Raw genomic sequence first — 25,198 nt, forward strand, 5'->3', positions numbered from 1 at the left:
TGTATTCCTATTTACATTTGGTACACAAATTTAGTAAGGACATTGTCAATTGTCATAGTTTAGGTTATGGTGGTAAAAATTAAAATAATATGATCATAATTTTAAATTTATTAAACACAGACAAATAGTTTACGTATAATTGTACCGTCGTGGTTCCTAGTATTTTAAAAATATTAAAGATTTGTTTGTGGACTAAGATTATCATTTGAAAATGGCTAAGCATCACCCTGATCTTATATTTTGCCGAAAACAACCCGGCGTCGGTATGTATTTTATGTTTTGTCCATTAGTCATGTTAATTTCTAACTATTATTGTTATTAAATTTGTTTTAGCGATTGGACGTTTGTGTGAGAAATGTGACGGTAAATGTGTCATTTGCGATTCTTACGTGCGTCCATGCACTTTGGTAAGGATATGTGATGAGTGTAACTACGGATCGTATCAAGGAAGATGTGTAATTTGTGGAGGCCCAGGTGTTTCAGATGCATATTACTGCAAAGAATGCACCATTCAAGAAAAAGATGTAAGACCAACATTAAATATTTTTGATATAGTTAACCTTAAATTAACAACACTTTTAATCACTGCCCACAACATAGGGAATTCTAGTGTGGGGACGAGTACACTTTACTTTACCTAAATAGCCTGTTTATTGTGTATGATAAAGTTTTTCTTTCTTTCTTTTATCATAATTTTATATTGTAATATTCGTACTATTCATACTTAATTTTTAGTTATCTAAGAGTGTCATATTTCCTAGCTTTTTAATTGGTTGATATGAGTAATGTAATGTAAAAAATTATAAAGTAATTTTTTTAATTTTGTTTCAGAGAGATGGATGTCCAAAAATTGTAAACCTCGGAAGTTCTAAGACAGATCTATTCTATGAAAGAAAGAAGTATGGCTTTAGAAGACACTAGCAATAGTTTCTTTCTAGTTTTATTCTAAAACTAGAAAGACAATGGACTTTTGTGTGAATGAGAATTAATGATATAAGAATGTTTTAAAAATAAAACATGTTTCCAATCTCTGTGAATGGCTCATATTATTTTTGAAATGCATCATATCAAATTTGATCGCACAAGTTTTCTTTTGTTAAGGTTACACTAAAATAAAATAAGTTAGTTATATTTCAATATGTTTATATATTTTTCACTGGAATTGGAATTAAATAACTTAAACATTCAACCTTTTTCTAAGCCTTGTACACTTTACAACTATCATACATAATTAATTGATCAATCAATTAATTCTTTACCAAATTAGACCTTATCATATTATTGTCTTCAAATTCACAAAACAGGGTTTTTATAGCAACTATATATGTTAATAATCTGTATTATTTTGCTTAGATTCTTTATAAGTACTATTTGAGGAACTTCCAGTGTTTGTCCAAATATTGGTGTCTGTACTCCCAGCTTCTGAATATGTTGGTCGAGCAGGTATTATAGGTGATCTGATGCAAACGCTAAATAAGAATAAAACACAATTAAATGCCTATTATATATTATATAATTCTTACTACTTAATTTGTTTTTATTGCAAGATATTTATAAGATAGTTAAAATTTTGCAACATGCTTTACACTGTGTTTCTTATTTTTAATGTGTGTACATGCCAATTTGATTGCTGACCACTGACCTGATTTAAAATCATCCAAATAGTGTTCTATGGGAATAATTAACGTATTTCAACCTTATTTACTTGTAACAAAAAGTGTATGCAACTTTCTTATTTACTGAGTACAGAGAAAGGAAGGGGCAATGAATAATTAATAATTTATTGCAAATAGCTTGTCTCTAACCATAAACTTTTTTGGACACTGGGAATTAAACCCAGAAATATGACACAAGATATTAGTTTATTATCATTGAGATTCATCATCACATGTTTAAGCATACCTAAAAAGGCCAAATCCAAGGTCCAATTTGAAGGGTCTTAAAAATACTTACGAGTTGACATCTTCCAATTTCTTTAGTAACCTCTCATTTTCTCTGCTTAATATCTCTTGGTCTCGCAATAACTGATCTCTTATATGAAATAGCTCCGAGTTTTCATGTCTTAAAGCGGAATTCTCTTCCATATGAAGTTGTATAAGTTCCACCAACTCTGACTGTGGTAGTTGGTACAGCTTGTTGGCTTCTAAAGGTATTTGGCGATTCCTTTGACCTAAGGATTAAAAAGTTTAATAATAATACATAAGAACTGGAATTTTATACAAAATTAGAATTGCACAAATAGATTTTTTAACTTATCCAATTTTTATATATTTTTTAAATTTTATTTATCTTTAGCACATAGTATAATTTTTTTATTTTTTTATAGAATCTCTCTGGCCAAACGGCCAGAGAGGCTCGCCGCCCATGGACACTCAATGCCAAAGGGCTTGCAAGTGCGTTGCCCTAAGACGAATTGCTTCGGAGTGGGGGGCAGCTGGTTCTATATAGCAGTGGTGCGCGGCAAAAACTGCCTTAACAAACGCTCACTTGTGGATCGTGTATTGACGGGAACGTATATAAAAAAAATATACCTTAAATAATAACTACAATTGATAGAAATATATATAATCTCACCATATGAATCCTCAATGTTATCCGTCTGTATGTGGAGCGCTGTACGCAAATGCTGATTCTCAGCCTGCAGTGTGTCTACTTCACGTTTCAGGCTTAGTATTAGGGCATCTCTGGCGTCCTGTTAGTAAAAATTTTAACATTCCCTTCTTTATCTCATACTCTAGGTGCTGCAGTATGATTAGCAAGTGTGTGGGGAGATGTAAACTGGGCTAATATGTAATATGCAAAATGTTGGTGATAATGCATTAAGTTACTTATGTTTGGGTCTTCACTTTCAACCAATCGATTTCAACCTTGATGTAGAATTTTATGTATGGTATTGTAGGCTAGTCTGAGTTTGAACAAATAACTCGGTTGAATTATTTTATCAGTGGCGTGACCTTTTAGGTCTGGGTCTCAGAATTCTGTAGCTGTAGTATTGTCTTTGATTAACATAACTCATAATTCTGTAGCTGTCATCATCATTTGTCAGTCTATAGTAGTTATCAGCAAACCTGTGCCTGACACAAGCCGTCGACTTTAGGTCCTCAGTCAAGCCGGTTTCCTCACGATGTTTTCCTTTACCGTTCGAGCGAATGTTAAATGCGCACATAGAAAGAAAGTCTATTGGTACACAGCCGGGGATCGAACGTTAGACCTCAGGAATGAGAGTCGCACATTGAAGCCACTAGGCCAACGCTACTGGTGGACTGGGTTAAGTAGCTTAAAAAAGGGACGCTACAACCCTCGGGCCTTAGATTTGTTAATAGTAGGTGACTCGCGAAGCTAAATGTCTATTTATAATATCTTACCATCTTTACTAAGGGCTTTGACTTAATTTTCTTGGCTCTTGCAGCGTATCGCAAAGTGTTGATTGTCTCGCTCAAGTTAGATTTTGTTGGAGCTATACAGGCGATCTATATTAAAAAAAGAATCAGTAAGTTATGATATAAATACGTATATATATGATACATTGTGGAAATGTACACTTATTTTAAATAAATATAGCAAAAGATTAAAATGAAAGTGGACAGGACCCATTATGAGAGAAGAGACGGAATGGCTTCCTCGCTATCACAAAAGAAAACGAGGAAGACAAATAAAAAGATGGGAAGATTATATAAGTAGAACAGCTGGCCCTATGTGGCTACGTAAAGCTAGACACAGAGAAGAGTGGAACCTCTTATAGAAGGCCTATATCCAAGGACAAGCTGTAAAATAGGAATTAACCGGCTTGACGATTAATTATTATTAGTGTTTATAGTACTTCACATTTTATGTACTATGATAAGTATTTTACAGTAATAAAGACTATTATTACAATAATACATAATATACACTTATTTTAATTAAAAATTACGCTTCTTAAAATGCAATGCTTCATCATACTGCAAAACTTTATCATTTCAATTCAAGACTTAACAACCGAATTAATGTCTGGCAAATTCATTTTCAGTTTTCCTTATATTTAAATAACATAATATTAAAATTACAGACATTCTAAAATGCTTTGAAATTTTCATAAAAATAAAACTTAAAATCGCGTCTGGCACATAGTTAGCAACGTGAAAAATGTCTGGCAATAAAAAAAGTATGTCAGGTAGACGTATTTAAAAAGGAAAAATCAAAAATTACGCTTCTTAAAATGCAATGCTTCATCATACTGCAAAACTTTATCATTTTAATTCAAGACTTAACAACCGAATTAATGTCTGGCAAATTCATTTTCAGTTTTTCTTATATTTAAATAACATAATATTAAAATTACAGACATTCTAAAATGCTTTGAAATTTTTATAAAAATAAAACTTAAAATCGCGTCTGGCACATAGTTAGCAACGTGAAAAATTTCTGGCAATAAAAAAAGTATGTCAGGTAGACGTATTTAAAAACGAAAAATTAAAAATTACGCTTCTTAAAATGCAATGCTTCATCATACTGCAATACTTTATCATTTTAATTCAAGACTTAACAATCGAATTAATGTCTGGCAAATTCATTTTCAGTTTTTATTATATTTAAATAACATAATATTAAAATTACAGACATTCTAAAATGCTTTGAAATTTTTATAAAAAAAAAACCTTAAAATCGCGTCTGGCACATAGTTAACAATGGGAAAAATGTCTGGCAATAAAAAAAGTATGTCAGGTAGACGTATTTAAAAAGGAAAAATCAAAAATTACGCTTCTTAAAATGCAATGCTTCATCATACTGCAATACTTTATCATTTTAATTCAAGACTTAACAATCGAATTAATGTCTGGCAAATTCATTTTCAGTTTTTCTTATATTTAAATAACATAATATTAAAATTACAGACATTCTAAAATGCTTTGAAATTTTTATAAAAATAAAACTTAAAATCGCGTCTGGCACATAGTTAGCAACGTGAAAAATGTCTGGCAATAAAAAAAGTATGTCAGGTAGACGTATTTAAAAAGGAAAAATCAAAAATTACGCTTCTTAAAATGCAATGCTTCATCATACTGCAATACTTTATCATTTTAATTCAAGACTTAACAATCGAATTAATGTCTGGCAAATTCATTTTCAGTTTTTCTTATATTTAAATAACATAATATTAAAATTACAGACATTCTAAAATGCTTTGAAATTTTTATAAAAATAAAACTTAAAATCGCGTCTGGCACATAGTTAGCAACGTGAAAAATGTCTGGCAATAAAAAAAGTATGTCAGGTAGACGTATTTAAAAACGAAAAATTAAAAATTACGCTTCTTAAAATGCTTTTAAAATCCAGGATTTTTACCTGGACAGATAGGATGCGCACTAATGAACGCAACCACTACCGCCAGCCAGATTGCCCAGACTCTAACCGGAAGTGCAAGAAGGAAGACATATCACAAAATCAGCTGACCTAAAATTCTTTTTTTTCAAACGTTGCTACCTCCCGTACTAATAAGTGTACATTGTGTTACCTATATGAATAAATGATTTTTGAATTTGACTAAACTGGTAGACTAATTAACAATTATGTTTTGGTAAGTCCAACAAACAGCGATGTGGAAGGCAAAGGAAAACCACCACATAATTTTTTCCCAGGACATCATTATGGCTGAGACAAATATAACCATGGCCCTTAGTCCCCGGCAGACCTTAAGTGGTCAGAGGGTGCGAAGAATCTCCGTGTCAGCCATGAAGATAGCAACTTGGAACGTCCGCAGTTTATACGAAGATGGAAAATTGGAAAATCTTTTACAGGAAATGAATAGAATGGATTTGGATTTACTCGGCATAAGTGACTTAAGATGGTATGGAAATGGGACTTTAACATCTGGTGATGCTACAATATACTACTCTGGTAGCAGCGACATACAACATCATAGATATGGAGTTGCCGTGCTTATTAAGAAAAATATAGAAACTCTGGTTAAGAACTTTCTTCCTCTTTCAGACCGAGTAATGTTATTACAACTAGAAGCCAAACCATTTAACATCAACATCGTTCAAGTATATGCACCGACAGCAGACAAAAGTGAGGAATTGAACGAGACTTTTTACAACGACTTAGATACAGCTCTGAAATTAACAAAACCTAACGAGCTATCAATCGTGATAGGTGATTTCAACTCCAAGATCGGTCAAGGTGCTGTCTCGGATATTATTGGAAGGTTTGGTCTCGGCGCTCGTAATGACAGGGGTGAAAGACTAGTACAATTCTGCCAGGAACACGATTTTGTTGTTGCGAATACTTTCTTCAAATTACCACCACGTAGACTCTATACTTGGCAATCGCCAGCACATAAGCCGGACAGGATTGTGCGAAACCAGATTGATTACTTGTTGATAAACAAAAGGCATAGAAATAGCATTAAATCGGCTAAAACATACCCTGGTGCAGATATAGGTTCTGACCACAATCCAGTCGTGGTAATAGTTTCAGTAAAATTGAAGAAAGTTTGCCGTCATCCTCAATCCAGAAAAATTGATTTTGACAAGTTGAGGGACGTCGAGTCTAGGAAACAACTACACGGAACAATTAATGAAGAAATGCGTAAGTTGAATCATAATGATAATCACGGTCCTGTTAATACAGAACAAATGTGGCAACTTCTTAAATCTTCTATTATTAAGACCAGCAACGAAATATTGGTGACAGCTCCACGATTAAAAAAGACCAAATGGATTACCAATGAAATCTTAGACTTGATGGAAAAAAGACGTGAAAACAAAAGAGATAAAGAAAAATACGATGCGCTAAAGATCCTCATACGAAAAAAGATAAGACAGGCAAAGGAATCTTGGGTTATGTTCAGAAATTGAGGAGTTAGATAGGAAGTATGACAGCTTTGGTATGCATAAGAAGATAAAAGAACTCATAACACCTAAATATCAAGGACGCAGCGAAATGACACTTCTTAAAAACGATGGCAAATATACAACCTGCACTGATGACATGCTTAACACTTGGTGAACATATTAGTGAACTTTTCTGTGACTCACGACCAGAAAATATTAACCTCAAGTGTAGTGATGTTGGTCCATCTATTACAAAGCGTGAAATATACTATGCCATAACAAAAGCAAAAACTCGGAAAGCTGTCGGAGCTGATAATATACCAACAGAGATTATAAAGGAAATTGAGGAATGTAACTTAGATTATATCACAACCCTTTTTAATGGTATATACGACTCAGGAACCATTCCTTCTGACTGGCTTAAGTCAACATTTATCACTATTCCGAAAACAAAGAATCCCAAAAAATGCAACGACTATCGGACTATCTCACTTATGAGCCATGTTCTGAAACTCTTTCTGAAAGTGATACATAATAGGATATACTCTAAATGTGAATCAACACTATCCTGCACCCAATTTGGATTTCGAAGCGGTTTAGGAACGAGAGACGCTCTCTTTGGCTATCAAGTGTTGATACAGAGATGCTTGGACATGAACAGGGATCTTTTCGTCTGTTTTGTCGATTATGAGAAGGCTTTTGATAATGTACGACATGGTAAAATGATGGAAATACTCCAGAGAATTGGCTTAGATTATAAGGATTGCTGTTTCATTAAAAACCTATATTGGAAGCAAAGTGCTAATATAAGGGTAAACAGCAAACATTCTTCATATATCGAGATTCAGAGAGGTGTGCGTCAAGGTTGCATTTTATCACCTTTGCTATTTAACTTGTATGCCGATGCAATATTTTCAGAAGCCCTAGATAATTGTCAACATGGCATAGCAATTAATGGCAAACTGCTGAATAACTTGAGATACGCTGATGACACGATCTTAATCGCAGAGAGCCTCGATGGTCTACAGAATTTAGTCAATTCAGTTGCCGCTGTGAGTTCTAAATTTGGTATTAGCATCAATGCGCAAAAGTCAAAATATATGACAATAAGCCGAACACCGGAGCTTTTCACGCAACATATATACCTCAACAATCAGACCTTGGAACGTGTCTCGAAAATACGATATCTAGGCACAGTGATTGATGAAAAGGGTGACCATAGCATCGAAATCCGCTACAGAATTGAACAAGCTCGGAACGCCTTTTCAAAACTAAAAAAAGTACTTTGTGACAAGCGCCTAAATTTACAGCTTAGAACTCGCATTGCGCGATGTTACGTCTTCTCTGTGCTGCTCTACGGCGTAGAATCTTGGACGCTGACAGAGACTATGTCCAAAAAACTGGAAGCGTTTGAGATGTGGGTTTATCGACGTATGCTTAAAATATCTTGGACAGACCGCATACGAAATACAACCGTGCTGGACCGAATGCAGAAGAACAAAGAAGTGCTTATGACGGTTAAGAAAAGGAAACTTGAGTATTTCGGACACGTTTTACGCAACTCCAAAAAATATGAGCTCCTTCAACTAATCTTACAAGGCAAAGTGGCAGGTAGAAGGAGACCTGGCCGCAGATGCACGTCCTGGTTGAAAAACTTGAGACAATGGTTTGGTCAAAGCACCAAGTCATTGTTTAGAAGCGCGGCATCCAAAATTAAAATAGCCATGATGATCGCCAACCTTCGGAAGGAGATGGCACTATAAGAAGAAGAAGTTTTGGTAAGATTCAGCGCGAGTTGAGACAGCGTAAATTATAATTTTTGTATTTTTTGAACTTATCAGGCTTACTTATTTGGGCTGGCCGACATAAGACTGAATAACTTTTTTTATTCGAGGAAGTAGGTAGTTCGTCCACTCTAGTTTTTGCTTAGATTTATCTTTCCTATCCTATCTATATACCATTACATATTAACAGCTCACATGGTATCTATTAATTTATTTTTTTAAATTATATATATATTATTACCATCAAGGTGACGCCATTCCCAGCAAGACTGTCCGCCAGCAACTTCGTCAATTTACTGTCTCTATATGGGATATGTCCACGTTTCTTGCCATCGCTTAGTTGAGCTATACAATAACCTAAATAAAAAAGTATGTAAATTAAAATTTTAAAATTTTTTTTTTATTGATCGCTTAGCCATTGAAAATAAATAATTTCAGATTCTAGTCCGGTCAATTTAGACATCCAAGGTTACAATAATTCGCACTTGGCTGAATATTGGTAGGATTGCTCAATACACTATTATAAAGGAAATGTGAAAAGTCCTCATCGATCCGGCACGTGCAAAAAAATTTACTCCGGGCCAAAGATCACAAAAATGGGTTTTTCGCGATTTTCAGCAAAATGGTAAGTTTTATCATAAAATTAGTTTTGACAATAATTGTAGATCAGATAATTATCTATAAAATATGTCTGAATACTTTTTTCCTAAGAGCCACCGTTTTTGAGATATAACGATTCAAAAAGTTGAAAGAGTTGTAATCGTCATAATATGTACACGTTTCCACGCCACCTTTGAGGTAGTGTACTTAGCGCTTTTTTTTTAATGTGGTTTCCCCGGTAGGCCTATTCCACTGATCTTTTATGATTCTGTTTAATTTGAAACTATTGAATAACTGTAGATATTGACAAGGGTTGAAACTGATGAAAGGGGTGTAAATTACAAAAAATAAGAAAATTTATCCGTCTGAATCTAAATCATCATTAACTTCTGCTTTCTCTTGTTCTTGTTCTTCTTCTCTTCCTTCTCCTTCTTCTCCTTCTTCTTCTTTATCTTCTTCATTCTGGGTGTTAATAAATTGTCCCAATAATGACACATTGACGCATGTCTCTTCGTCAACATCAAATGAATCTTCAATTGTTGGCAATTCAACATTGGAGCATGACCGGCCTTGACAGTTAGTACATGCTACAGAACAAAATAGTCCAACTTTTTTGCAACCACATTTAGCATTACATCCCTTTTTACAGTTGCAAAAAATGGTGTTTAGTAGTTTTTCTGGTGCAGGTGGAAGTAAAGTCTGAACTGGCTCTAATGAATTGTCGACCAACTTCCAACCCCAGCCTTTTGGGTCTAACTGATTACCAAGCCACACTTGAACTTGGTAATATACCCGAAAAGGATGTTGATGAGCAGCCGTTGAGGTTGGAGGAAGACATGCTAACTGCACTTGTTTTTTATTTCGAGTATTTTTAACGAAACGTGCATATCTGAATGTATCTAAGCACGTAATTTTTTAGGAGCTCCATACAAAGCGAGAAGAAGGCGAATTCCGTTGGTGATAACTTCTTGTTGTTGTTAGAACGATATTTTTGCTTGTATTACGGCTTCAGTGATGTATATACGTGGTGTATTTATACATATTATGACGATTACAACTCTTTCAACTTTTTGAATCGTGATATCTCTAAAACGGTGGCTCTTAGGAAAAAAAGTATTTAGACATTTTTTATAGATAATTATCTGATCTACAATTTTTGTCTAAACTAATTTTATGATAAAACTTACCATTTTGCTGAAAATCGCGAAAAACCCATTTTTGTGATCTTTGACCCGGAGTAAATTTTTTTGCACGTGCCGGATCGATGAGGACTTTCACATTTCCTTTATAATAGTGTATTGAGCAATCCTACCAATATTCAGCCAAGTGCGAATTATTGTAACCTTACCCCTATTTTTTAGTGTAATTTGACCGGATTATTCTGTGCGGAAAGAACCAACTTGCCACATTTTTGTTGACAACCCTAGGTCATTATAGTTCGACTGAAATCTTGATACTCAATATGAAACATATAAACTTATATTTTTTGTTAATTAATTGATGCGTATAAGAATTATCTTTGTTCGCATTACTGCCACGTTGATTCCCTTTCGCACATACTCTGTTCATCAACGGAATAATGACTAGCCTTGTTCATATTAAACACATAATATGTATCTCCTTTAAAAAAATATTGGGAATATATTTTCGTATCAGTTAAGTAAGAGAGCAATGTGTGTGGCTTCAGCGTGCGACTCTCATCCCTGAGGTCGTAGGTTCGATCCCCGGCTGCACACCAATGGACTTTCTTTCTATGTGCGCATTTAACATTCGCTCGAACGGTGAAAGAAAACATCGTGAGGAAACCGGCTTGCTAAACCCGTAAAGTCGTCGGTGTGTGGCAGGCACAGGAGGCTAATCACCTACTTGCCTATTAAATTGACACATGATTAGTAACAGATAGAGAAATCTGAGGCCCAGACCTGAAATGGTTGTAGCGCCACTGATTTACATCTTGGTTAAATGTCTCAATTTTGCTCCACTGTCTGATGACAACTTACCCAGCACCATGAGACTCCTATTAATATTATTCGCTTCTTCCAACGTTTTTCCGGTGCTATGGGTCTTTTTGGTCATCTCGCTACCAGCTAGATCGACAAAGTTGATTTTGCCGTGTGTGGAGCACGTGACGTCACCGGCAGTGCGCACGTCACGGCGTACGCGCACGCAGAGTAGCGTGTGCGATCGCGATGAGTGACTGTTCATTGCATGGGAGCCTACTGCTCTGTTACGCATTCCTAAAATAAAAAGCTTCTTGTTTAATTCACCACGTGTATTTTTGATTCAGGAATATTATAATAATTAATAGCTTCAAAATGTGATGAGTGCCATGATTTAAGGGCAGCAACAAGCAAAGATTTTTGGGAAACGAAATAATTAGCGATTTAAAAGAGACGGATTAAGAGGTCTGATGGACTTAGGGCAACAATAGAGTGGAGGCTCCCTAGCCCTTGATTATATTTCCAAATAAAATGGACAAGTTTTTTCAGACGAGTTTTTCAATATACAATTTATTGTGAGTACCTGGTGGTATAGATTATATATTGTATATATTAAACCTTTATTATATATTGTGATAATAAAGGTTTAATTTAGATGCATTTCCTTTTGTACTTTTCCTATTGACGTTCATAAGTGTACATTGTGGTTCATTAAATCATATTTTGAATTGGACCTATTTTGATCTACTAAGGAATTTGACCGTTATATTTACCGTTGCGTGGAAGATTTGTATATATTTAAATCCCATAAATTTTATTTATTTCCAGAGAAGCTGCAGTTATGCAAATATTAGACCAAGTAATCATTATGATCTGCAATGATCATCCGTTTATTATTATTATCTTACATTAAGTGTAACATAAATTCAATTATTATTCGAATGTTGTTTTTAAATTATGCCCAATGCCGTAGCATCTTCCGTGGGCAACTTTATTCTGTTAATTTTGTGTCACGGTGCGCGCGCATCGTTAAATTTCACTCTCATCAATTTTTCATAACGCGCCTAAAGAAGTATAACTTCAAAAATTCAGTCAGGTCATACAAATATCTACTTGTTTACTGGATTACTAAGCAGAAACTTCTAGATAAACTAAAGATATATGCACGAGTACAGAACTTTCTACTTCCTTTTGGCTCAGTCGATCATCTAAAATTAATATTACATACTATAACATACCTTCCTCTAAAACAGCAAATAGGTCATCTAACTCTTCGCAATCGACCATAAACAAGTTCTCTACATAAAAACTTCGGCTCTCTTTTGACCAGCGCACTTGGAGTGGTTTCCTTGAACTGCCTGGATTTAGCAAATCTATCACCTGTGATGACGAGAGGAAATTCTATTTATTGGTGAAAACTGTACAAAAATCCGTTCGGTTCAAACTGACAGACGTGGTCATGGGACTTAATTTTATTTCATTTATTTATTTACAAAAAACACAATCTTGTCTGACAGATGGCTAAATCAACAAGAATGCATAACCAATAAAAAACACACACTTAATAAAAACATACGATATTAATTAGGAAAAACAAACAATATACAGTCAAAGTCTGTTATAACGACATCGAAGGGACTACTAATATTTGGTCGTAAAAACCGATAGTCGTAACAGCCGGTGACATTATTAAGTACCTAATACAATAGAATTCAGCCGGGACCTTTGATTTTGGTCAATATAACCGGTATGTTAAACGATGTCGTCGTAAACGGTTTTGACTGTTTATTTAAGTTAGTGGTATAAACGCTAATCAACTCGAACACATATAAAACAGCTTCAGTAGCTTGGTCCCTATAAATACAAAACAATTATGGTTTCGTCGAGATCGAACCCACAAGATCCAGGTTGTTGCTGTTTAGATCTACAGCATTTTCTTCGTGAGTTAAATAGTATATAATCTGTAATGAAATGGAATATAAATGTCATAATACAAAATATTACAATACAATATTATACTTCTTGTTACCTTTTCATTATAAATCTCTAAGAAGGAAGCTTTAAGGACAAAATGACTATTTGGTTGGTCACGTATAAGTCTATATAAATAGACGAAGGATCGCACAACCAAGCCGTGTTCTGGTGAGTATGGACTGGCTCCACTTTCCACCTAGAGGAAATTAAATATTAATTAATATTTCTTAAAATATTAGATTTGAGACAAACAATCTTTAGGTCTATGATTTCTTAGCAAAATGTTTATAGTTTTATAAACAACTAGCCCGTCTCGGCTTCGCTCGGGTTGACATTTATTTTTTAAACACTGCTTGTAGATATGATATTTAATATCGTGGATCATTTTTTTGTTCTAGTATCGATAGCTTTTGCAGCGCATGCAATGAAAGATATTTTATAGGCATTTTTTTACACCTTGGGTAACATTATTGTAGTTTTAGGAGGGATCCTTATTTTTTTCTTGCAATTAAAAGCCTATATTAGCCTATATTAATCAATGATAATGTAGCATTCAAATGGTGAAAGTATTTTTAAAATCGGTCCAGTAGTTTTTGAGCCAATTCGTTACAAACATACAAATCTTTCCTCTTTATAATATTAGTATAGTATATAAACTAATTTTATAAAAATTATAAACAATTTATTTATAAACTTTTGTTTATAACTTAATAAACTTAGGTAGAGTAAGAAATTAAAAAAAAACAAAAACTTATTATTAAAGAGAAAAATTGTGTACCAGTGTTTTACTTTAGTAGAGGATATAAATAAAATGATAGTCCGTTAACACATCGATGAACTTTATATCATATAGTCAATAATATTTTCACAACGTTTATTTGTATATTATATCCAAATATGAACAAAATATGTCGTGTAGATAGCGATGTTATGTTATCATTAAGCAGTTAACACATTGTTACGTCACGCGACAAGCTTTTACCGGTAAGGTCAAATTGTATAATATTTAAGTTTAGTTTGAAAGTATTATTTTTACTATAAATTTCCAGCGACGCGAAGAAAAACAGATATTGGAAGCCATATGCATATGTTCTATTGATTGATTTCTTCGTGACCTTCAAACTCGTCGAAAATCTTTTCAACAGACGTGACTATTCGAATTGCTAATCGATTTTTATGGATTCCAATCGAATCAAATTGTCAGGATATAATGGCCTCGTAGCGTTTATAACGTCTCCCTATACAGTTTAAGATGTGACAGTACCCGTTTGGCTCCAACTAAATAGATTGTTGCTACCCTAGAAATCGAACCCAACGCCTTGATGTTTTTTATGTAACAGGGGGCAAACGCAGTGAGTGCAGGAGTTAAGTGCTAGACGCTCACATTGCCAAGCTAGCAAGTGCGTTGCCGGTCTTTTATAAATAACGTGTTGAATAGGTTAATTGACAAAACATTCAGTTTTACTTATCTCTTCACTTGTATGTGTAAGTTATTTAAATTTGGCACGAATTTTAAATTTTTACCAACTGAAAATTGGTAATTTTTACTGTGTTATGCTAACTTAAAAACGCAAAGCATCTGCTATAGTCGATATTCTATAGACATGAGGGTGGAAATCGATCGGTTGACCACGAGGTCGCCAACTTTGCTCTATAAAGTTTGTTAGTGTTAGGTGTCTTCTATGCAATTAATTTTATGTATCACTTACTAATATAGATTTTTAAGGATAAGTTCGACGTAGGCATTTGTAATAGATGAAACCCAAGAACACATTAAAGCAGAATCAAATTGAACAATTGAATTGTTTATTAAGAAACGTTTTGTTTTAGGGAGTATTTTTTTATATTACTTACAAGGAAATTGTTAACGAAAGACAGTAAGTAAATCTTCATAACATAATGAAAAACTGAAGTTCAAATTCCGAATTAAATAAATTTTCGAATCCCCACCTCTTATCAATAAAATTGCCCCCCTGTAGGGCGTGGGCCCCACGTTAGGAAACGCGTTGTATGTTTCATTCATTTCCACAGGGAACTACCGATACTGATCTTTGTATAAATTTTTTTATATTTATTTCTGTATTTAAACTTACTAAGACAATTAAAAAAAAAACATAATACACAAACAAATCGTGATTAAAAACCTTCTTTAACCAAGCCAAACCGTGGTTTAAATAACCAAATTTTCAAATAGACTAAACCAAGTAAGTGTAAGTGACTAACTTACAAAATGAATAAATTTTTTATGAATTTCTTTAAATACGTTACCAATCCTGGTGGTCCTGTCAGTGTATGAGTCTTCCCACTCCCAGTTTGACCGTAACAAAAGGCTGTACAGGAGAAACCTTCCACTGCCATCTCGAGTAATCGCTTGATTCCTGAATATTCTAGAACGTCATCCTAGAGAAAAGAAGTGTTAAAATCAATATTAGGCAAGCTATTAATAAATTATGTTGCAAAGAGCTATAGTGGCTTCAGCGTGCGACTCTCATCCCTGAGGTTTTAGGTTCGATCCTAGGCTGTGCACCAATGGACTCTCTGTCTATGTGCGCATTTAACATTCGTTCGAACGGTGAAAGAAAACATCTTGAGGAAACTGACATGTCTTAGACCCAAAAAGTCGACTGAGTGTGTCAGGCACAGGAGGCTGATCACCTACTCGCCTATTAGATGGACAAATGATCATGAAACAAATACAGAAATCTGAGACCCAGACCTAAAAAGGTTGTAGCGCCACTGTTTTATTTATTTATTTATTATTTTATTAATAAATTGTGCCCTCTTGTAACTTGTAAGCAATAATAATCCATAAAATATGTTTTTATAGTAATCAGTTACGAATCTTTAGTATAAAGGTGGGAACTGACCAAAGTTACGAGGTGTAATGTAGCATTCGCATCGAGCGTGTAACGCATCGAGCATGTTACGCTGTGTATTAAAATCGGCGTAACATGCTCGTCAAACGTCTGTGCTCCGCTTTCGCCGCCAGTGTTCACGAGATGGCCGACAGCGAGGACGCGTTGGTATCTTTGATTCTACTTAATTATTTTTCCATACAAATTAAGAAGAAGAAAAAACGTTACTGGAGATCAAACTTATTTAAAAACAGAGGCGTATGTGGTGGTTTGTCATTGATAGCAACTTTGAAAAACCAAATGATTACTGGACAGTATAAAAACTTTGTACGCATGTCTCCGATCGATTTTGAAGAACTGTTGAATTTATTTGCTCTGGATGAGCTGGGTTCCACAACACTTCCTCTTTTCTTCCATTTTATAGAAAAATACAGAGATTTTTCTTTCTTCCACTCCATGTTTGATTGATTGATTGATTGACGTGTGATTACTCGCGACGCGCGTGCGCTTGGGACGACTTTTGACAAAGAGCGTACTGACCGAACCGCGTAACACTCAAAGGATTCGCCTAAAAACCGACAGCCGGGTGGAGCACTCAAAGCGAGCAACGAGCGGCTCGTTGCTCGCTGGTTTCCCCGTAACACGACGTACTGACTGCACGAATGCTCGCTGTGTTACATTACATTACATGTTACATTACACCTCGTAACGTTGGTCAGTTCCCACCCTAACAGGTACATCTGATTTGCTGACAACAATGCAATAAATAATTAATAACCAATTTACCTGTGTTGCAGCTGGTTCAAATACAACGTTGTAGGAGAACACCTTGGGCTTCTGTCCAGGTGTAGTGCTGTGGCAGATGATCTGCCCTTTGCCAGGAAATTCCAGCATATCTCTTTCTCTTATAGACCGCTCCTTTTCATTTACTGGCCGGACTCTAAATTTAGAAGAATAAGTTCAAATCTACGATATATACCATCTATATATATAAAACTGAAATCCGTTTTCCGTTGTCACGACATAACATGAAAACGGCTTCACCGATTTATCTGATTTTTTTTTAATAATATTCCTTGAAGTACGAGGATGGTTCTTACGGAGAGAAAAATTTAAAAAAATTGAGTGAAAAAGTCTAAAAACAAAAATTTTCTATATTCCTATACAAAATATTCGTAATAATACTTAAAAGTCAATTTGAACTTTAATACCATATCATAAGGTTCAAGTGTTAGTGGAGGGGTTCCGGGAAGGTAAATTTTAATTTTTTGACATAATGTATTTGTTGTCTTATCAACTTTCTTTCTTTTATCTTACTAGCTAGACCGGTGTCCCGAATAGCAGAATAAGTATTTAAAAAAGAATCGACTGTTAGGCGGTACCATGTTCGCCAGGCCAGCTAGTTTAATATAAAGATAAAGAGGAAATATTCTGTGTGTAAATAAATAATTAATAAGATGCTATTGAATTATCCCGGAATAATTTGTCTCTCGCAAAGCAAAGTCTCTCTCTGCGCTGGCGCAGCGACACAAAGTGAGCCTTGGCCCCCGAAACTAGATAGTCGATCTGATCGACTGGTTACTGGTGATCGACTCGATCACCAGTAACCTAAAGGGTTTGAGGAGGTTCCTCAACGAATCCGGCCTGACTGTCCGGCCCAGTGGCTGTTTTTTTTTTTAGAAAAGGAATCTCGCTGTTCGACTTACAGCTCGGGCTTCGTCTTGGGCCGTTGCGGGGCAGGACGGAAGCTCACTTCCGAGTGAGCGAAAACTAGGTAAAGGCGGTTTTTTACCCTAACCTGATTTTGCGCAGTGGCTGAGGTCGAGATATTGTATATGTCTTTGTGTGTTGTGTTAATGCGTTTCATGACGTCTCGCAGTGTAAGCGCAGATTATAGATGTCCATTGAATCGCAGTTATCTCAGTTCATGAGTGACTGAGTACTAAACGCGCGCACATTGGTTGTAGATATTTGATCCAATAAAGAAATATAGAAGTTAAATTTGTAACATATTGACAGACTGTTGTTATTTATTGAAATATTCATTACGTTTTGGCTTTGGGTCGTGTAATACTGACAAATATATACACAATGATAAATACTAATTAACGGGTGTTTAGGTTTAAAGCAGTTTAATCTTATTTATTTATACTTCATTGCCATAATACACATAATTATTCAATTCATGATTCAAAGCCTTTATTTTAACTAATAGAAGAGAAAGTTTACAAAATATAAATGTATATAAAAAAGTTCTTTAAGAAGGTTTTGTTGCACAGTCCTCTTGTACAGCTTGCCTTTGTGGCACAAAGGCCTCCTCCAGCTGTTTCCAGTGCTTCCTAACCCTGGCAAGTCTTTGCCACAGAGGACCAGTGGCTTTTTTAAAGTCATCAGCTCACCGCGCACATGGTCTTCCTCTCTTTCGCTTGGTTTTGCAGCGAGGTGTCACACATAATTATACATATAGAAAAAAAACAAAAAGTAAGTAGGTTACATAAGTTATTAAAAACAAACATATCACTTACATGAAAAAAAAACATAAAAAGTTAATATATCACGCCACCGTCGTACGCTGTTATTGCATTAGAATTCATCTACCAAAAAACTTCGCAAACTTCGTATCTTAGGAGGCAAATATTCAGTTCAGCCTTGCGATTCTGTAACTCACTTTTCAAACTCACACAGCGGTTTTCACAGCGGCGGTCGCGCTCGCGAAAAGGCTGATTCGGCTTACATCGTGAATTTGTTAAGAAACATACGCTTTTATATTCGTTACGGAAGTTTAAAGTAAAACTATTTCAGGGTAGTAGGTCACCTATACAACTAGAAAAACTTCAAGGTAATATAATTAATCACAATTGGAGGTATGAAAATCCACATTAGCTAGTTACCATGAGGGTGGTAAAAATCAATAAAATTCATTTATTAGTCAATGTCAACAACCTATTATGCCGGTGATAAGGCAACGGAGACTCCTAATGATTTTTGTAATTTAAAAACGACTTATCGCCAAACATTTTTATTTAATGAGATTCTGTTAAAGTCAAACTTAAAGTTAGCTTTTTTTAAAGTTAGCTCGTAATAAAGACAAAATTAGCGCACCAACCACAAGGCTGCATAAAACGAGTAATTCTTTCAAGGAAATTATTGTATACGCTTTTTCAACAAAATCCCTAGTGTCAACAAGTGTTGTCAATAAATAAATTTAAATCGTACATTAAAGTTAAACTGCTTGCTAAGGCCTATCTTCTATATATATAAAAAGAAAATGGTGTTCGTTTGAGGCTCTTTCACGCTTAAACCACTGATCGTATCGACATGAAACTACCACCATTCGATGCGAAATTTTTCCTAGATGGTTTATGGCTATTTATTTTTAATTCCAACGTTCCTTCATTTTTTTATTTCTCTTTTACTTTTATGAAAATTTTTCCCGCTAATAAAAACAAAAGAGGCTTCCTAGAACCGCAAAACGTCAACATCTGTTAAAAACTCGATTTTCGAAATATTTCAATTTTCTTAGCGAGAAGTTAAAAAGAAGAATAATAAAAATATGAATAAAAATAAAATAATGAAACATAAAATTTATTTTAATTCGTCCAGCAAAGCGGGCGCGAAACGGCTAGTTATAATATAAATGAATATTTAAACGATCCTAGTGCTTGGATATGAGTTTCTCCAGTATAAATAGGTAACGCGACTGAATCTCTCGGCTGCATTTCCAGACTCTGTTGAAAGAGTTGTAATCGTCATAATATGTATAAGTACACCACGTATATACATCACTGAAGCCGTAATACAAGCAAAAATATCGTTCTAACATTAACAAGAAGTTATCACCAACGGAATTCGCTTTCTTCTCGCTATGTATGGAGCTCCTAAAAAAATTACATGCTTAGATAAATTCAGATATGCATGTTTCTTTAAAAATACTCGAAATAAAAAACAAGTGCAGTTAGCATGTCTTCCTCCAACCTCAGCGGCTGCTCATCAACATCTTTTTCGGGTATATTACCAAGTTTAAGTGTGGCTTGGTAATCAGTTAGACCCAAAAGACTGGGGTTGGAAGTTGGTCGACAATTCATTAGAGCCAGTTCAGACTTTACTTCCACCTGCACCAGAAAAACTACTAAACACCATTTTTTGCAATTGTAAAAACGGAAGTAGTGCTAAATGTGGTTGTAAAAAAGTTGGACTGTTTTGTTCTGTAGCATGTACTAACTGTCAAGGCCGGTCATGCTCTAATGTTGAATTGCCAACAATTGAAGATTCATTTGATGTTGACGAAGAGACATGCGATGTGTCATTATTGGGACAATTTATTAACACCCAGAATGAAGAAGATAAAGAAGAAGAAGAAGAAGGAGAAGGAAGAGAAGAAGAACAAGAACAAGAGAAAGCAGAAGTTAATGATGATTTAGATTCAGACGGATAAATTTTCTTATTTTTTGTAATTTACACCCATTTCATCATTTTCAACCCTTGTCAATATCTACAGTTAATCAATAGTTTCAAATTAAACAGAATCATAAATGATCAGTGGAATAGGCCTACCGGGGAAACCACATTAAAAAAAGCGCTAAGTACACTACCTTAAATACTTAATTATTTAACCAACAAAAACCCTGGAAACCCACGAAGCGAACAAACAGATAAAAACTTAAACCAATGGCAATTACCGCCCCCCTTTCACATGAAAAAAGCGACAAGTACCTACACAAATAAAGAATAAAAAACATCTTCCAAGCCGGCCGGTCACCGTGGAAGATCACGACCAAAACCGTCCAGAGAAAATAAAAACAAACAGTACAAAAAACAGTCATCATAATACCCTATACTCTCTGGAGGAGGCCTTTACCTTTCATGGAGAGGGTTCTTGCTAAAAAAAACAATAATTAAGTATTTTTACGTTATTATGTCAATTTCATCAATCAATTTACTTATATATTTCTAAATGAAACTATAAAAATGAAATGGATTTGAGTATATTATTATTACATTTTAATTATTTGCTAATCATAATCACATTAACTGTAATTTATTTATTTTTTAATCTATTTTGCATGCACACTGTAAATGAAATTGTAATACTTATGGAATGCAAGAAATAAAAGGCTTTTTATTTTTATTTTATTTTATTTATTAAGTACACTACCTGTAGTAAAGGTGGCGTGGAAACGTGTGCATATTATGACGATTACAACTCTTTCAACTTTTTGAATCGTTATATCTCAAAAACGGTGGCTCTTAAGAAAAAAAGTATTAAGACATTTTTTATAGATAATTATCTGATCTACAATTTTTAACAAAACTAATTTTATGATAAAACTTACCATTTTGCTGAAAATCGCGAAAAACCCATTTTTGTGATCTTTGACCCTGAGTAAATTTTTTTGCACGTGCCGGATCGATGAGGACTTTTCACATTTCCTTTATAATAGTGTATTGAGCAATCCTACCAATATTCGAAAGTGCGAATTATTGTAACCTTGGATGTCTAAATTGACCGGACTAAATTGTGTGCAGAATAATATTATTTGTTTGAATACATAACTAATTAATTTCTTGAAGTTTATTACATCATACTATATCGACTGTATAAGCTCTTTTATCTAAAATATATGACGATTTTTGTAAACAAATGTTACAAAAAAAATACAATAAAAATAAAAGCAGTTTTTGTTAAGCAGACAAAAAAATACCAGCAAAACAGTTTAGGTACGAGATAAGCACAACAACGCTTTCTTTAAAATTGATCAGCCCACTACCGAATATATCCAGCTATACAGCAAAACTATTTGTTATTTACCTTATTACTACATTGATGTTATCCTCATCAGAGTTGAGGGTAGTGCTGGAACCCCGTGTGCTCCGGTCTACGCTGCCAGTCCTGCTACTTCTGCTACCACTGGAATGTCATATTGCCCGCAGACGTATTTTTAATATTTTGATTTGATTGGTACGACTTTACGAAACCATTACTAACTTTATATCAAAAAGTAATAAGAAGTAGTAGATTTTGTATCTTAATTGTGTTTAGGTTGATTGCTTTTTAATAATTAATCTATCTATCAATAATACTGTACTCAACTATGCATTTTCTATTTATTAAAAATTCGTGTAATAGAGAAAGGAAAAATGCTATGGTACCTACTTCAACTGAAAACACGTTTATTGATTTATTTACAAAACCTTGCCAACACTTGGTAATACATTGGTACAAGAAAAATAAAATACAAGATTAAGTGTGGAAAGCGTAAAAAACGACGACGATCATTTGTTAATCTAATAGGCTAGTAGGTGATCAGCCTACTGTGGATGCACGCCGTCGACTTTTTGAAGACAAGCCAGTTTCGTCACGATGTTTTCCTTCACCGTTAGAGCGAATGTTAATTGCGCACATAGAAAGACAATCCATTGGTGCACAGCCGGGGATCGATTCTACAACCTCAGGGATGAGAGTCGCACCGCAGAAGCCACTAGGCCAACACTGCTCATGCAATTATAAATACTAAAGGAAAATTGATTTCAATGTGTGAGGGGAGCAACGTATAACGCGTTGAATTATTGTTTCCATACCCATAGGTTAAAACTAGTGGAGTGAAAGACACGAGACCCCAAGAGACCACTACTGGAGCGTCCAAGGTCCTTACAGGACTGAGTATTATACAGGCGCCAAGGTTTGCCGAAGACAGGGGAATGCAGGAAGATATGACACCAATACGACCTACAAGGAACGCCACTAAAGAACGTAATAAAATCATCTAATAAATCTAACATTATTTTTATAGAAAGCAGTGATTCGTTATATAAAAATCTACGTATTTTGTAATCATTAGGATGGCCTTTGTCCATCAATTTGCCCCAAACTAACATAGGCTTCGCTGGAAATTGGTTCGCGTGACGAGGGGCGCCGGTGACTGATTGTGCATTTAATATTTATTGGACAATCTTATACACTTTCCGCCAGGTGATGGTTCAAGGCCTATCACGTAATGTCGGTGATTTTAGGTAAAAAGAAATCAAAATAAATATTATTGTAAAAAGGTTTTAAACAACCTTGTTTAGCCTGAATTATAACACTTAATTGTCTCGTTCTGTCGGATAATGTTTACTGTGGTAGAATGAGACAGAATTCCGTTAGTTAAAACTATGTTATAAGATATCTAGGTACATATATTGTCGATGAGTAAAAGTTTAAGTACATATATAATGTTATTGTAATAATAGCCTCAGATGATCCTCGTTTGAGCCCCTGCTATATAAAAAAAAATAATTAAAATTTAAAATGTCTTGTATAAGTATCGCAATACAGCAAGGAAATGCTGCCAGCGTTAAAGGTTCACTACCACAGGGACCAAACTTTTTAAATTTGTTTTAAATTACTTTTTATTAATTTTAAATTATTTTTATTATTACTATAGGTTAAGAAAATTGTTAATACTGTATGTTTATTGTTCTGTTTAGTTATATGAATAAAGTATTGTAAAAATGTAACTTTTCTGATAAATCCTTTCGGGAAATGTTGTTATTTAATTCCATTTCTTTCTTTAAGATTTGTAAGCTTATTAAAATAGAAAGAAGTAGAAAAAAATATTCCATGATTTTAAAGGCTTACGACTCTTAGTATGAAGTCTGGAATCAAATACAGGACCTTCCACCATGGCTTAGTCATAATTAAATCTCTTGTGTCAGACACAGAAGCCTAACCATTGTATAAAAGATAAATGATCATGGTTGTACTGCCTCTGAATATTTTTATGGATAACATACCTCCCATTTCTGGATCTGCTCTTTACACTGTCGCTATCTCCATTGCATTTGCTTAAGAGTGGCAAACCCAAGGAGCTGCTCCCTTTAGCAAGACCACCTCCTGGCTGCTCCGTACTCCTTGCCTTGCGGGTCTTCAACTCTTTACCTAAGAAAAGATAGGATATGCTATTCATAAGCAATTCTCTTATCTATATATGTCATATAAAATAAGAGAACTATATAATAGTATGCACACTATGATCATACTCCGAGTTATTTGGATGAATGCCTGCAGCTGACTTTCATCATCGGACGTCGAGGCAGAATACGAAATTCTCATCCTCATCACCCAGATCACCTTGACGTCCGTAGTTCCACAACTGAGCGTTTTTAAGGCAGTTTTTGCCACGCAACACTATGTGGAACCAGCTGCCCACTGAAGTACTTTCGAACCAATTTGACTTTGGGTTCATCAAGAAAATAGCGTACCAATTGTTAAAAGGCCGGTAACGCACTTGCGAGCCCTTTGGCACTGAGAGTGTCCATGGGCACTTAACATCAGGTAAGCCACCTGTCGGTTTGCTCCATAAAAAAACTCATTCGCTTCTAATACATAAAAGAAAAAAGCTACAAAAAACTCTCTAACACTTGCACTATGACTTATATTCTTCAGTCAGTCAGTCGCGATCTAGGCATATTTCTGCGTCTGCTTTCTTTATAATTTAGTTGATATACTGATTCCCATGATTGCAAACTGATACGCGGGTTTTCTTACCCTAAACTATTACGTATACGCTAAAACCTGAAAGACTTAAAATAAGAGTATCTTCTTCTTCTTATTTTCTTTTTTTTGACGTTCATAAATGTACATTGTGTTACCTATATGAATAAATGATTTTGAATTGACTTGAGTTATCGTACCGTATCTTACACTTCCGGCCAAGGTTTCAGCTGACTTTGAAATAGTTCTTGATAGAGCAGACGGTGGTGCCTTCATGGGCGTCCCTCTATGGTAGGTATGTGTTAATGGTTGAAACATTTGAAGATTTTTCAGCGACATTTTTTATTACAACGCACATTTTCACTTAAAATCCATTGATAGAAAACAGTTTTCATCGCAATAATAAATGTTACAAACTGTTATAACTAATGCGGGTTAAATGTTTAACTACTAACAGTTAAAATTTAACGAGCATAAATGAAATAATTATGACGTTTGACATATCAAATGGCGCGAAAACATGTCCATTTTGGTTACGCGACTGAAGTTCACACACGCGCGGAAAGCACTGAACGAATAACTGGTTATTCCCTTCAGCTTTCAGACAGCCGATAATTATATATGTAAGCAACATATTTTTCAACGTTTGATTACGATCTGAGTGTATATTTTAGGACAATGGCAGTTAAGGAATATCGTTTGGTCGTAAAATGTGCCTAATTGTTTTTTTAGATTTCAATGTTTACAATTTTTGTAC

The 25,198-nt window shown here is 34.6% G+C and overlaps 2 protein-coding genes across 2 annotated transcripts; one reads left to right on the forward strand and one right to left on the reverse strand.

The window, feature by feature from the left end:
• Positions 1–69: 69 nt before the first annotated feature.
• LOC125048960 (PHD finger-like domain-containing protein 5A) lies at positions 70–1,525 on the forward strand. The gene is made up of 3 exons (XM_047647941.1): positions 70–263; positions 334–524; positions 832–1,525. The coding sequence occupies exons 1-3, from the start codon at positions 212–214 to the stop codon at positions 919–921; spliced, it is 333 nt and encodes a 110-aa protein (XP_047503897.1). The 5' UTR covers positions 70–211; the 3' UTR covers positions 922–1,525.
• LOC125048959 (kinesin-like protein KIF12) lies at positions 1,328–24,987 on the reverse strand. Its single transcript, XM_047647940.1, has 13 exons — positions 24,642–24,987; positions 23,742–23,886; positions 21,778–21,876; positions 16,755–16,908; positions 15,382–15,513; positions 13,169–13,309; positions 12,378–12,519; positions 11,200–11,436; positions 8,841–8,956; positions 3,366–3,470; positions 2,575–2,692; positions 1,954–2,170; positions 1,328–1,469 (listed from the first exon to the last, which is right to left on the reverse strand). Exons 1-13 carry the CDS (start codon positions 24,778–24,780, stop codon positions 1,328–1,330), a joined length of 1,887 nt encoding a protein of 628 aa, XP_047503896.1. The 5' UTR covers positions 24,781–24,987.
• Positions 24,988–25,198: the final 211 nt, after the last annotated feature.

Source organism: Pieris napi, chromosome 4 (assembly GCF_905475465.1).
Source record: "Pieris napi chromosome 4, ilPieNapi1.2, whole genome shotgun sequence".
Lineage (NCBI taxonomy): Eukaryota > Metazoa > Arthropoda > Insecta > Lepidoptera > Pieridae > Pieris > Pieris napi.

Bases quoted from the DNA above. Each gene is read 5' to 3' on its own strand.
- LOC125048959 (XM_047647940.1), bottom strand. From the start codon at position 24,780: ATGTCGCTGAAAAATCTTCAAATGTTTCAACCATTAACACATACCTAC. The intron at 15,514-16,754 runs GTAAATTGGTTA...TCTTTTCTCTAG, and splicing joins TTGAACCAGCTGCAACACAG to GATGACGTTCTAGAATATTC. The intron at 8,957-11,199 runs GTAAGTTGTCAT...TTTTTTATTTAG, and splicing joins TAGGAGTCTCATGGTGCTGG to GTTATTGTATAGCTCAACTA.
- LOC125048960 (XM_047647941.1), top strand. From the start codon at position 212: ATGGCTAAGCATCACCCTGATCTTATATTTTGCCGAAAACAACCCGGC. The intron at 264-333 runs GTATGTATTTTA...AATTTGTTTTAG, and splicing joins CCGAAAACAACCCGGCGTCG to CGATTGGACGTTTGTGTGAG. The intron at 525-831 runs GTAAGACCAACA...ATTTTGTTTCAG, and splicing joins GCACCATTCAAGAAAAAGAT to AGAGATGGATGTCCAAAAAT.